The sequence below is a fragment of the Pocillopora damicornis genome, chromosome 4 (genome assembly GCF_964200805.1).
Source record: "Pocillopora damicornis chromosome 4, jaPocDami1.2, whole genome shotgun sequence".
In the NCBI taxonomy this organism is placed as follows: domain Eukaryota; kingdom Metazoa; phylum Cnidaria; class Anthozoa; order Scleractinia; family Pocilloporidae; genus Pocillopora; species Pocillopora damicornis.
Genome location: NC_142673.1, coordinates 23,726,628 through 23,741,391, shown reverse-complemented (window position 1 = coordinate 23,741,391; position 14,764 = coordinate 23,726,628). Strand labels below are relative to the sequence as shown.

The window sequence follows — 14,764 nt, the reverse complement described above, 5'->3', positions numbered from 1 at the left end:
CTCTTGTCCACACTCACTTTTAGCTTGCCAACATATGTTTTTAATGTTACACTGATACCAAATGACTATCAAACAAATTCTTTTATTTAAGCTCCACCAAAGTTATCAACAGCAATTGATTACTTGTTTCGCTTCAGAAAACAGGACTAGAGATGATAGACATACGGTTATAGACCTTCTTCTGAAAGTGAAATGTGATCATCGCAGTAAATTTTCCAATTTAAGCAATTGGAAAGAAGAAGCCTGAAAAAAATCAGGGCTTCAACGGGATCCCGTTGAAGCCCTGATTTTTTTCAGGCTTCTTCTTTCCAATTGCTTAAATTGGAAAATTTACTGCGATGATCACATTTCACTTTCATCTACAACCGCAGTACAAATATGAATTATTTCATATAAAACTTCACAGACCTTCTTCTCTCAGATACCTTTATTGTGTATCATCACGAACAGAATTTACTTCTGAACTTGTTCACTAATTTTATAATTTAAATTAGCTTTAGAGGTGTGCATGTCCATACTTGACACACAAATCTTCCAATGCAACCTCACATCACGACTGTTGACAGGTCACTCATGCAGAATTGCTCAGTAATCATTTAGACAAGCAGAATGTAGAACCACACCATGCTTTGACTTCAGAGTTTCAATTGGGACACTTTAGCAGCAGACTTCTCCTTCTTTTTCTTGCTATTTTTCTTAGCTTTTACTTGATCCCTGACTTCATCTTGAAGGCGAGAAAAGAAGGTTGATGAAGTTTTGACAGGTTTATCACTACCTTCATCTCTCAACACAGACACATTTTTTTGAGATGTCTGATCTTTTTCCAATTTCTTTAGAGCAGCCTTTTTAGAATACTTGTTTCCCAGGCCAGGTTTGAGCTTTTCCTTAAGTTTGGCTTTCTTTCCTCTTACCGCAGCTTGGTCATGTTGCCTTCTTTTCTTGGCCCTTCTGTCGCGTTTTCTGTCAGTGTCTGTTTTCTCAGAACTTCCTTTCTGATCTCTCTTCTTTTCATGGACCTCCTCTGGAGCCAACATCATTGCATCACTCACAGTTGCTGGGGTCACTTCTTCTACAGATATCACTGGGACATTACTGACAACTTTAAGTTCTGGTTTGGGCTGAAATAAGAGAAAGTCAACATTGGAACTGGCTTGCAGTGTACACATCTAACTCAACCCCGGACAGCTTGCAAGCAGGTGGTCATTATGCTGAGGAGCAAGCATTTCTTAACCTGCCAGAAAGTTTGAGGCCTTGAACTTGCAGACCTTTAGCCAGTTTGCTTTGTCCAATGCCTCAAACTCCCTCAGGGGTATAGAAACATTTATGCAGCAGTGTTTTTAGTGGGGGCCTGCTTGTAGGCTAAGCCCCAAGCGCTAATAAAAGAAATAAGGATTAATTCATGCTTGGCATGCTTAGATCAAGGTATGGATGCATGCTGGAAATTTGGAGAACACGAGAGAAGCAAAAGAGTTTCTACTGAGAGCAACTTCTAATAATAGATTCTGGAAGAGAATTCTTTACTGTAGGTCTGAACTGGACAACTTACTGGTTTAGGTGTAAAATGAAAGTTTGACAAAGCATCTAGCTTGACAAAAAGTTTTGTCATCAAGGCTTTGATCTCTGCATGCTCTTCAATTTCTTTCTCTTCAGCTTCCACCTGCAAAATATAGAGTTTAAAAATGACATTTCATAACAACTTAAATCATCCTGGACTAAAAGTATTAACAATTTTAATTATTATAATAAATAGATGTGAAGACTTTGTTGACTTATGAAGGGTTCACCCTTCACTCTCAGCATCTCATTTATAATCATCTTTACTGTGTGCTATAAAATTCTTATGATGCTAGTTTGGATGCTAGTTAATCAACTACCAATGATAATCCTGTAATTGATAACTAATTTTTTGTCCAAGCTGGCAATTTCTATTTTCTTGCCTGGTATTTACTGTACCTGTGTTTGTTTAAGATATTCCTGTTCGTAGATCTGGCTAAGACTTAATTTGCTCTTTTCTTGATCCAGAGGTAACTTTTTCTTGTACTCATATGGCTCAGTGACAGGTTTAACTTTACGTTCAACATCATCCCATGCCTGTAAAAACATGCCATTGACAGTTTCTCAACAAAATCTAATTCAAATGCTTTATATTGTTGCAGCCATTGGCAGGTGACTTGTAAAGAAATACTAGGGAAGTCACAAAATGAAATATTCTATTCGAGAGTAAGAACTAACAATCCTAGTTCCTGTCATAAAAGTTAATGTGGCAGCTGTCTCAAAAAGAAGAAAAAAAGGGAGTAAAATTTGTGAAAAATCAGGTGATTTTGCTACATGGCACTGCATCACACTGTATCACATAACATCACATCACTCAACTTGGCACTGTATCACACTATATCACATAACATCACATCACTCAACTTGGCACTGTATCACACTATATCACATAACATCACATCACTCAACTTGGCACTGCATCACACTATATCACATAACATCACATCACTCAACTTGGCACTGTATCACATCCTTAATTAGTAAGAAATGTACCTCATCTTTGATGCGCTGTTTCACTATATCCTCCAAGTTTTGTGTTGTCTCCTCTGTTATGTCTGGAGCTGTGACAGAAATAGAGCATCACTAAGATGTGAAAGTGTCACACCTATTTTAGAGACATTTGACAACTTGCAATGTGCTAGTTTGCATATATCTCCTGTTATACTTCACTGACAAAACCGAACAGTTTAAAACATTTACCAAAGTATTTTTTCTATGGGTTGAGATCAAATGTGTGATCACCTTCCAATTATTTGCCACTTTACATTACTTCATATTAAGTAAATATGTTCTCCAAAAAATACATAGGGGTGACAGAAAGCATGATTCCTATAAAATCATGATCTTAAGAATCCTGATTCAGTCTCAAGGTATCAAGGGCTTTGAGGGAAGTAAGAAATCTCATTGGGCTCACTGTGCTTCTTTCTAATTGAGAATCTCAAACTTAAAAGCTCTAATTTTAAAACTTTAAACAACATTTTTAATGCCTTGTTGAGTAACAGCTGTGATCAATGGAGAAAATGTCTCAAGAAGGATGCCATATATAAATTAACACTAATTTCAACTAAAGACACGATAAAATCATTGTCAATAACTAAACTTATGGAAAAAGAGTCGTAATCAATTTGTTTACCAGAAGTGGTTGCATGGTCAAAGCTGACATCTTCTTCAAGCAAGCTGTTGATTGGTCGCACAGTTCCACCAGTTTCTCCTGACATCTGCCAGGGTTTTTCAGCCAAGTTGGCTTTCTCTAGCTTTTCAATTTTCTGTTTTAACTAAATAAAGAAAACAAAAATTTATTTGGAATCTTTCTATGGCTTCATTCAAATTGATCTCTTATAGTGGTCCATGTCCAATAAATCCTCAAATCCCAGCAAAGTACAGGAATAAAGGGGAAAATAGTATTAAACCTTTCACTCCCAAGATCTCACGAGTACAGTAATTCTCCTTACTGTCTGCCATAGAATTCTTGTGATGTTAGTCCTGAGAACTTAGTATTGGATCAACCAATAATCTCCTGGTTGATTTTTTTCTTTATTCTCATCACTTGTATACTGGTACTTGTTTATGTAGTGATGTCGCAAGGGGAAATTATGTTCTGGTCACTTGGGTGAATTAAGGGGTTGAAGAAAATCCTCACAAGATCTCTAATCGCTATAGTGACATCATTTTACAAAAGCATTAAAATGGTTTATGGGTATGGTACATGTAAGCCACTGGTACATTATTATATGCCATTAACACCTACACAGCTGCTGAGATGTTTAAAAGAATACTACATGGACCAAATTACCTTGCACTGACCACTGAAAATTATTTCTGTTAGATAAGTGAAGATCCCTGAGAGTATTTCAATATGATCATACAGTTTCATTAAATATTTTTTCTGGTGTGTGGCTCAGTCTAAAGAATGTTTTGTAATACAGAAGGCAAAACCACAATAAGCACTACTGTCTGAGTTATAGAGTTCCTATTTACTGATAACCTTCAATTTTGATAAAAAAAATTTTGATGTGTACTCTCAAGCCTACCCTTTCTTGTTTTTTCTCAAAATTTGACAATATTTTAGTATCCTCTTCCTTGTGACCTATAGAAGGAATTTCATCATCCTCTGTGTCTTGATCTGTATCAGCTTCTGCATCTACTTCCATTTCTTCTTCTTCTTCATCTTCGTCAACATCCCCATTTTGTTCATTTGTTCCATCACCATCCTCTCCCTCAGGGGGATCAAAGAAGTCTGCATATTTCATTTTGATAGCAGATGTTTTCCTTCTGGTTACTTTCCTATTTTTCTCCTTTTTTCTTCTCAAACAAAAGTAAAAAAAATTCATATAATCACAGGTAAGCCAAAATCCTAGCTATTATGCTGTTACCTGTCTTTTTATTGTTTCAAAAACAATAAATATGGTGAAGGCTACAAAAGTGAAGCTCTATATATACATGCCAAACTTTCACAGGATCATGTTCATTCAGCATAATTAAATTATAAGTCCCACCTAAGTTTAATGTTTGGTGATCCCAGGCAAGATACTTTCCTTAAATACATTGAGTGTGTCTTGAGATACCACTTCATGTAGGTTACTTTCTCACTCTACACATCTAAACATAAATTATTTGTACTGTCTGTCATACATGTCTTGTAGTTTTAGCTGTATGAATTTTGTGTGAAATAAAAGTTATCTCCTTGTAGGTATTTTCCTTTTTTCTCATCACCCTTTTCCTTGAAAACTTTTTGATATTGTAGGAAAAAAATTTCTCTTAGGTCATTCCTGAGAGTGAGGAGGTTGAAAAAGACTAATTTCTGTAGAATCCCAGCACATCAAGCATACCTTCTGACAAGTGACTCTGTTGCATCTATAGCTTCACTCCACCCCTCATCTTCATCATCATCGGTGTCATCACTATCCATATCAATAAAGTAGTCAATAGGCTCAATATCTTCTTTGCCACTAACATCCTCATCATTTATTTTGTTGTCCTTTTTATAAGCTCTTTCATATTTTCTGTCCTCTTTATCTAAAAATTCAAGCATATCAGAAAGTTTGAAGAAAGTGTCATCAACTTGAGATTTTTTCTTGGATGGTCTTGATTTCCTGTTAGCACCATTAGGAAAGCTAACTTCTCTATTATCATCATCATCAATATTGGCATCTTCCTCTTCATGATCTCCACCATTGTCATTATAGTCATCATCATCATCATTGCAGCTGATGTCATCATCATTATCGTCTTCATCACCATTTTCATCATCTTTATCCGACTGATCATCAGAATTCTCTGCATGTTTTACTTCACCATTGTCATTTCCAAAATTGGCTTTTTTCTCTTCCAAGTCCTGTCTGTGATTCACGATATGTCTTCCTCCAAGTAAAAGAGAAAGCTTGTGAGGATTTTCTTTCAAATCTAAAATTTCTTGCTTAAGTCCACGCATCAAAGGAGTATTCTGCAGCTCAATTTCTTGCCATATCTGTTCATCGTCAAAATTTTCGATCAAGAGTTCCTGCAAAAGACACGTGCTCGCAACAGAACGCTTTCCACGTAGTTCATCTCTCTTGCAAAAGTCAAATATCTGCTTGATTGCAATTAACGTATTCTTATGAAGAGAAGTGGGAGGTTTAAGATACAATTCTGGATGATCAAAAGCGTCCTCAAAGCTCGAAATAACAGTATCAAGAGGATGCTCTTCGTTGATGTCGTCGGCCATGTTAGTTTCTCATTTTTCCAATCGCTCCAGTCTTTTTTTATAAGGATTCTATAAAGGTCGAGGAGGTCTGGAACGTATACTGTCAAGTTAACTTTTTCCAAATGGCGGATTCGGATTCCGACGGCCAAGAATTGACAATTTCTGAGCAAAAGAATGTCGGTACAGAGCATTCAAAAGAGAAAAGAAAAGGTAAAAATTACGTTACTGTTTCCTATCGTATTAAGTAACGGCTATTCTAGAGACAAAGTCTCTCTACTGTTCATAAATTTACCGCTCGAGGCGGTGAAATCTATTAGATGTGAGACCGTCGCACCCTGTGAATTAAGAGCCGCTGATTTTGGGAAAGCGACTAATATTTGATTGATCGAGTAATGTCCTTTTTTTCAGTGGGAGAGGAGATATTTTCTTTTGTGTAATCGGACACCATTAAATTGATACCCCCTTAGGAAGGTTTTCCTTCTTGCTGCGACAAATTGTAAGAGGAGAAATGGTACTCAAATACAAAGTCTACGACGGCGTGGTACTTGTGCACACCGGAAGATGCCTAAGATGTCAACGAATAAAACTTCGCATAGAAATACTGCTTTTTCCTGTACAATTCGTTGAAGCAGCAAGAACGATTGCTTGAAGATAAAACAGCCATGTTTCGCTCTGGTTTAATTTTTAATCCGCGGTATGGCGACACCACAACGCTTAGCTTTTAATTTTGTTATTTTATGAGACAATCTAAAATTTATGTTTAAAATCTTGTAACTATCACTGACCACACGCCCACTCCATTTTCTGTAGGAATCGTCTCATTATTTTTGTTTGATTAACAGCCTGAAGCATACTAAGAGGAATTCCATGTAATAAAATTTTGCAGTGAATTTTCACTAAAACTATACCAAACTAAGTTGAATTTACCTTAAGAAAATTGATAATATTTACTTGACCATCTCATAATGTTATCATCCTTGATTACCCTATTTGCTTGTGAGTGTCTTTGTAACTTGACTCTGTTTTGAGACATACAAAGAAAAATCTTATTTTAAGTGTGTGATTTATTTTTTTGGAGATAAAGATCAATTTTTCATTTGTCTAAGTCTTGTGATTAGGAAGTTGTCATATGCTGTCATTCTAGTCACCACACAAAGAAAGAACAGCACTTTAGAAAGGCAGTGAAAGCCTAATTTGAGATTTTGGAAGTCAATTTGAGGGAAGTTTATCTTTAACTTCTCTGTGAGAAACCTCATATGCTAATAAAGCTGGTCAAAATGGTATTTTCATTAGGAACCAGTTTTTACATAAGTATATTCTAGTATCAGATAAACTCAAAGGTGAAGTGTCTTTCAAAAGACTTGTCATTATTATGGGCAAAACTAACCCTTTTATTGACTTTTCATTTAAAATTATTTTCACAATAACAATATGTTTACAAAATACTTGGATATAGGAAAGCATAAGTAAAAGCAGATCTCTGACTTATGAGCCAATTTTTGCTGTGGATCATTTACCTGAGAATACCATGATTGTAAAGTTTGTATTTTTGAAAGTATAAATTGCACATGAACCAAAGTACATGTACTCACACATTGCCATTGGGTTGTTCATGTGAATTATAAAGAAAAACAAGAGCCAAAAAACTACCTATAGTAACCACAAGCACTTCCCAGTAGATGTCATTTTGCATTGTTTATTGTCAGTAATACCTTTGCCACTGTTATCATCACGCAGTAGCTCTTTTGTTTCCAGGGATCATGTAGACAGTAGTGGGAACTGTGAAGTGAGACCCAACACTGCAGAATGCTCAAAATTCCAGTTTTAAAGGAGCCTATATCTTGTTCCACTCTTTTCTTACACTAAATACTTAATCTCACTTAGACCCAGAAATGTTAACTTTTAAGATTGTTTCTATGTTTTATAAATATTTTTCTACCAGCAGAGGTTTCCTTTTAACTTCTCTTCTGCTACAGCATTTGCCAATGAAAAATCCTGTTCTATCACTTCTCAAGCACTTTGTTTTCTCCAAATTACCTGCTTTTGGATCTTGCACTCAAACAGAAAAACCATATTCTTAAAAATTTCACATTTGACCTAAATGTTTAATTTACTTTTATTAAAATGTAGGGAAACATACCATCAGTGAGAAAGAGAGGCTAAAAAAAAGAGGAGTTAGTAAACCTGGTCGTGCTGTGGTGATATCTGGAGGAAGCACAGAACCCCAGTTGGATGATGTGCCTGTGGATTTATCTGCAGATCACAAAGATCTAGTCATGGAGTACTCAGGTAACAAATTAAGTTGCATTATAAAATTATTAATATGTAAAAAAAGGTAAGTCTGTTCTCAAGCTTATGAGCTCTCAATGCTGGAGCTCAACACCCCAAAATCAGTATTCACTCTCTCCATACTGTTTTCTATACATTTTCCAAGGTGCTAACAAGGAGAATTTGTTTAACAATCAAGATTCCCTTTAGTTGGTGATCATTTCCTTTATTCTCTTGACCTTGATGTGTGATTCAGGGGTAATATTGTAAGGAGAAATCAGATGTTAGTCAATCAGTGGCTTTGGGTGACTTTCTTAACTGCTTTTTGAAAGCTTATACTTGCTGAACTCCCCTTTTTAGACAGAAGCTCTCAGGCATTTTGTGGTTCCTCTGAGATCAGAGCTTTGTATTTGGTTACATAAAGTGACTTTTTACTTGCTTGTTGGGGATAGTTATGTGTATTTTCTTTTACTGTTATCAGTATTCTGTTTGGGTCCTAATGAAATTTACATCACCTTTTTTTTTCATTCTTATCAGTCTTTGATATTACCGTACTTGTAATCAGCTTTGTTTTTACAACATTCTACAAAAAAGAAATCTTAACTTCAAGGTCAGATAAAACCAATAGGTGATGTTGCATTAACAAAATATTAATGAAAAGTATTAAATGAAAGTGGACTATAGATTTGCTCAGCATTTTCTAGTTCAGTGGCAAGGTATGTTAGCACTCTGTCTAGTTAGCAGATTATAGGAACAGGCAACTTTAACAGGAGTTCAATCTAACCTACACTTTCTCAGACATATAATTACATTTTAAGCTCAATTTGGATGCTCTTGAAATTATAGTAATTTTGTAATGCAAAGGTTATGTTTTTGTAATAGTTATGTACTTGGGTTTTCAAAGTCAAACAAATTGAAAAAAAATCATTTTGATGTACAGCGTTGTAATTTGGATCATTTATTTCAAATTGATGTCCTTTATTAAATAACCTATTAGTCAGTTTATGTAAATGAAATACGTGGATTTATCAACTACCTATGTTCCTTTTGTACATTATCCATGGGCAAATAAAAGGTATTGTTAATTTTAAGAAAATTAGTCATTTAGAATTCAACTTTGCAACTTCAGAATTTTATTTATCTTGCTCATTGTTCATAATAGAAAACTGTTTGAAATTTGGAAGGAAAAATCCATTTTTTTTTAGGATTTGTTTCAAGTATTTTTACTGGTGTAGAAACTTAAGCATGACTTCCAATATCCTTTTATATTACTGGTAATTTTTTATAGATGAAAAATTCAAATCAAGAGGCATCAAAATACATGATTTAGGTGACGTCTGGGGATTTTCCAGAGAGTCTTGAATCAATTTGTTGCTGCTTTGTAATTGAGATGATTTGTACTTGTCAATATGGTGAATATATGAACAGAATTATAATTTGTGCAAAAAGATTCATTCTGAAAGTCTAATCAGGTGGGATTTTCAATTTCAATTAAAAAATGAAGTGGATGTTATTTTCCAACACAGCCTGTTGTTACCTACAGACTTCCATGCAGTTCTGAAATTGATTATGATATGCGTTTTTGTATTTCAGAGTATTGAATATTGTAGAGACAGTGCATTACATTATTAAAGGAAATAAGTAATGCTTTCATGCTCTTGTGTTTTACCTCAGGGTCTGATAAAACTTATAGGTAATGTTGCATCACTTAAATATCAGAGAAAAATATTAATTGAAAGTTGACCAAACATTTACCAAGATTTACTTCAGCATTTTCTAGTTCAGTGGCAAGGTATATTAAAACTTTTTCTAGTTGGCATATTTTAGGGTGAGGCAAATTTAACAGGTGTTCAATCTAATCTGAATTTTTTTCTCATGTAACTCCATTATAAGCTCAATTTGGATGTTCTTGAAAGGATAATACGCCTTTTTTGTATTTCAGAGTATTGAATATTGTCGAGACAGTACATTACATAATTAAAGAAAACAAGTAATGCTATCATGCTTTCTTGTTTCTTACCAGAGAACATATTATGTGAGGGTTACATTTAGCTTTATTTTGCCCTCCAGGCTTTTCAGTAGATCAAACAACTTTAATTGCTTAGAATTAGAACTATGTTAACAACTTTTCCCTGCAAAAAGAAAGTCTCCTGCAGTGACTGGTTTCTAACACATTCCTTCATCAATTTTTATGCATCATGCATAAGTTAATCAAGGCTAATTTAACACATTGGTGTTAAACCTTCATTGAATGAGTAGTTGTAAAATGAGAGTTCTAGGACAAGTCAAAACCTAGGATAATTTTGTCCACATCAAGCCAGACCACCTTTTCATACTTACCCTTTAACTTCTCCCAGAACTCTTATTTTACAACTACTACTACTACAGAGACAAGCTCATAAATCTCATGTCATCTTTTTATTTTTTTTGAAAAAATTATAACATATTAACATGTCAATCTTCAGTATCAGGACGAATTTTGATAAATTCAATCGTACAACAGGCTCACCATCAATATTGGATCTTTTATAAAGAATTCATGGTGTGCCTTGATTTTCTCTTTTATCAAAAGAGTGTTTTTGTAAATGAGAAAAGTATGGCAGTTTCATTGATAGGTCACACTCTCAAGCTCTTGGTTGATGATGTTGAGCAGAGCATCTGAGAGGATGAAGATGTAGCATTTCACATTACCTGAATCTGATACTTTCCTGTTATTTAGGAGCTGAATTCCTTCTTTCATATTCACCAATGTCAATCCTGAGCAGTGAAGATTGTTGTTTTTCATACTCCTGAGATCAATGAAAAGACTGAATCTATCTGCAGCATAGAAGTCTGTTGCATTCATTGCACTGTTTTCCTTTCCAAATCTTCTGAAGACCTCCTCCCACATACCTCTTGTCCTCATTCCTTTAATACAAATCTTATTTGGGATTCTATTCACAATCACCTTTACCTCAGTTATATCAGGATAGAATGTCTTCTCACTATTTCTTGCTCCTGCTGTGTATAGCTTGTAGAATTGAAGAAGAAGTTCCCTCATTGACCTCCTTGAGGCATTAACTGTTTCATTGATTATTGTGGTAGTTCCCCTATCTATTTAGATTTCCTTGAGGTGAGTGACATGCTCGCACCAGAATCTCTTTCTATTTGTGTAGTTAGGCAAGGCGTCATCAGCGAGTTCTTGACCGTGCATTGCTTTATACTCAAGCTGGATGTTAGTCAATTCATAGGTGAGCTGTGTCTCGTCAGATCCCATCACAACATTGCTGGCAGGTGCTAGCCTGAGCTCAAAAAGAAGCTCATCAAAAAGAGCTCTTGGGAAGAAGACTCCATGATCCTTGCGAATCGTCCTATATTTGTTCCCAGGTTTGCATCTGATCTTCGAAAGATCTTCAGATTGACTACCTTCTCGGAACATGATGCTCTCCCTCTCACTCTCAGTCAAGAAGAGGTCTTCATAGAGCTTGAAAAGATCATAGCCATCAGTGTCCTGAACGATTTCTCCTGCGAATTTAACTGTTAGTCGAGTAACAAGTGCTCCTTAATGCATTGTTCACGAGGAAATTGTTTGATTCACCACTAACTGTCGAGTCAAAGATGAGTGAAAGAAATCCCGGCACAAGTACTATATCATCATAAAACCTTGGAGCTGGGACTCTAAGGACTTCACCCAGAGAAGCCCCAAAGGGTTAAATGTTACTTGATGAAATATACGGTCCACCTTGAGGGCGTTTGACGTCTTTTTTTCAAAAATTGGTTTGATTTTTTTCGCTGACTTCCATTTTAAGAGATTTTGTTGATACTGATCCTATGCTAGACAAAGAAGGAAATGCAAATGATGGATATGATGAAGATGGTGGAAATATAACAGGACACTTCACCTATAATCCTTAGTACAATTCAACTTCCGGTCCCTCAGGTGATCAATATGAAATGGCAACAGTGAATAGGGAGGGAGGGAAAGCACCGGAAACTGCTAAAACGTCTTTCATTGATCGTGATTCACTTAATCAAACAAGAATAACTATGGCAAACTTACAACTTGGAGGAAAGTTTCCTGAATATGGTAAAAATGCTAAAGTACTAAACTCAGTTGGCGACAAAGATCGATACAGAGATAAATTTTTTGTTGTTGGTCCTCGAGGAGGAAAAACCGCTTCATTCAATTCAGAAGGGGCCCTGAATTCTAAACTTTCAAGAGAAACTGTCGCATCCCACACAGTTATAAAAGCCCTGTTCCACAAGAGAAAGATAGTTCAAGAATATAACGACACTCAACCACTAAATGGTAACAAACAATCATACTAATAATAACAATTGATGATGATAACAAAATTAATAGTAATGATAACGTATAGGGGTTAGCTCATGAACCTCACTGTTCCTCTTTCGGTCTATCCCTAGGCTCTAATAATGATTAAACTAGCCTTCTTTTAATTTTGATTTGCCTGTTAATGATAGATCGTTTTCTAATTTCATTGCAATTCCATTTTTGCTAGACTTTTGTTTCATACAACAAGGCATTCCGTGTTGTTAATATTCCGCCATTCCATCATTTCATCGAATGGCGTCACCCTGTTGAAGTCAACGTATCGTATTTTGGAGCTTGCTCGCTTCGCAAATATAGCGGCTTTTTTTGAGCATTAATTTGTCGCTGATTGAAATAGTAGAATGATTACTTTTCAAATAAATAAAATTTTTCTTAAAAGTTTCCACGATGTGCAGATCAAGCCTATTAAGATATTTCTGTAAGGAAAAAAGTCTTTTTTCAATTACGTGCCAGAGACGAAGAGGTCGTTCGTATTCTATTGCTACCCTCACCCACTCAACAGGACAACATTATGGCTTTGCCTCCATAGGTGACAGTAGCCATAAAAATTGAACTGCCGGCGCCTGCTTCTTTCCTCTTCGATTCAGAGTGAGTTCAAGGGGAAAACCTTCAATTTCAAGTGCCTTCTTCTTATCATCATCCTAATATCTTATGTCTGATCCTGTGACGCTCCACTGAACTCCATCTGATCGACTGAAGTAAACTCCATCTGTTGCCTGTCTTTTATCATCAAACGACACTTGCGCACTGAACTTATTAAAGTCTGCATTTGGAGATCGTGCTTTGAAGTAGTTCCAGGCTTTTGTCTTAGCTTTATCTGCAATTTTACTCGCTTCGTCTGATCTTAACCATGTAAATATTTTAATTGTATCAAACAATTAAAAATGGTTGTATTGACCTTAACAACAGATTCCATTGATCACACGGTTCGCTTTCGAGAACCTCCCTATAAATTTCACATAACAAACTGGTGAGTTGTTCTCAATATAACTCTTGGCACAACTTAAGTCGTTCTGGAGAAATCTCTATATTCGATTACCAGGTCAAAGCAGGTGTAAAAAAATTCCTGAAAGTAACTATTCACTCAATAGCCTTGGTTTAGCACTTCAAGAAACATTGAAGAGCGAAGGAGGTATGGTTCAAATGAATACTCCGGTAGAATGGAGGTTTGGAAATGCATAATCCGAGGAATTAGAAGATCATTCGTGACAATGATCTGGCCAATCTTTTCGGAACAAAACGACGATTACAAGAGCGAGAAGAGTTTCAATTTGATATTAATCTAGCAATATATAACCTTGAAAGTAAAGATATCACTCAGACGGGAAAGGAGAGAGAGTTGGATAATTACACGATCTTATTGGAAGAGTACAAGAAAATTTTAAAAATGGAGAGATTCCGAAGGAGATTGAAAATGGAGATAAAAAGCGGTGATGAAATTAGGACTTTGAAAGAGGAATTAAAGGAGAAACGTCAACGAAGGAGGACAGCAAGCAACCCATATTTAAAGAAGGAAAAACGTGAAGAAACTGAACAGTAATGGTTCGCGTATCATATTCTGAATCCGATTAATTATAAAGATCAACAAAAATAGGTGAAATAAATCTTGTAAAATCTAAAACGTATGATATGTTATGCGAGAAAGTAAATTTGAAATCACCTGCTGACGCATCCACTCAAATAATTTTTTTTGTGCGATGAAACTCTCACGATTTTCAACGTCATATTTGATTCCTTAAGAGTCATTTACAAATAATTTTAATTTTTCTCACCCAAAATTTTCATGGCTGCTGCCTCCTATGGAGGCGAAGCCATAATGTTGTCCTTTTGAGTGAGTGAATGTAACAATAGAATACGAACAACCTCTTCGTTCACAACGAAGTCTGCCGAGATTTACCCGATATTCCTCGCTCTTGGCTTTTGTTTGTTTCGGAACATCTTCGGTCGTTCAACGCTTAGTGACGATTTCTTCGAATCGCTTCGAATGTTACACGGAGTATTAGCAGGTAATCACACTGTGTTTCGGTGCTACTTATTGTTCGTCTCGTAGTGTACTCAGAAGAAGATAAACATCTCACCTTCCTAAAATGTTCAGCCGACTTTCAATGAATGCAATTAAGTAAGCAGAAGTCTGCGCAATCATTGCATTCTATTTCAGTGATTAAGAGGATAAGCTTCATCAAAAGTTTTACGATGAATACTTGTTGTCGATTCTCCAAAATAATGTTGAAGATAAATAAAATGGCAAGCATAGTTAAAATAAATTCTTCTTTCTGGTATAATGGGAAAAAGCTTCTCAATTTCTGGGTTTAAACCGGACAACTTTTTATCCTTGGTTTTGCCTTGTCCTAGAACTCTCATTTTACAACTACTGATTGTAAATCAAGTACACAAGCAATAGAATTCATTTGGCTTCTAGTCTCATTATG

General features: G+C 35.6%; 2 protein-coding genes across 3 annotated transcripts in view; one reads left to right on the top strand and one right to left on the bottom strand.

Moving 5' to 3' along the window:
• Positions 1 to 63: 63 nt before the first annotated feature.
• On the bottom strand, positions 64 to 6,127 carry LOC113683576 (U3 small nucleolar ribonucleoprotein MPP10). Its single transcript, XM_089205647.1, has 8 exons — positions 4,884 to 6,127; positions 4,086 to 4,356; positions 3,188 to 3,329; positions 2,548 to 2,615; positions 1,954 to 2,091; positions 1,547 to 1,657; positions 409 to 1,118; positions 64 to 175 (listed from the first exon to the last, which is right to left on the bottom strand). Exons 1-7 carry the CDS (start codon positions 5,756 to 5,758, stop codon positions 636 to 638), a joined length of 2,088 nt encoding a protein of 695 aa, XP_089061773.1. The 5' UTR covers positions 5,759 to 6,127; the 3' UTR covers positions 64 to 175; positions 409 to 635.
• Positions 5,834 to 14,764, top strand: part of LOC113683575 (uncharacterized) — a 27,152-nt gene continuing 18,221 nt past the window's right edge. For both annotated transcript variants that reach the window (XM_027200831.2, XM_027200830.2), the window contains exons 1-2: positions 5,834 to 5,947; positions 7,868 to 8,026. In XM_027200831.2, coding sequence (XP_027056632.2) covers positions 5,860 to 5,947; positions 7,868 to 8,026 — 247 coding nt within the window. In that variant the 5' untranslated portion in view covers positions 5,834 to 5,859. The remainder of the gene's footprint in view (positions 5,948 to 7,867; positions 8,027 to 14,764) is intronic.

Bases quoted from the DNA above. Each gene is read 5' to 3' on its own strand.
- LOC113683576 (XM_089205647.1), bottom strand. From the start codon at position 5,758: ATGGCCGACGACATCAACGAAGAGCATCCTCTTGATACTGTTATTTCG. The intron at 4,357-4,883 runs GTATGCTTGATG...TTGTTTGAGAAG, and splicing joins ACAGAGTCACTTGTCAGAAG to AAAAAAGGAGAAAAATAGGA. The intron at 3,330-4,085 runs GTAGGCTTGAGA...TTCTTTATTTAG, and splicing joins TTGAGAAAAAACAAGAAAGG to TTAAAACAGAAAATTGAAAA.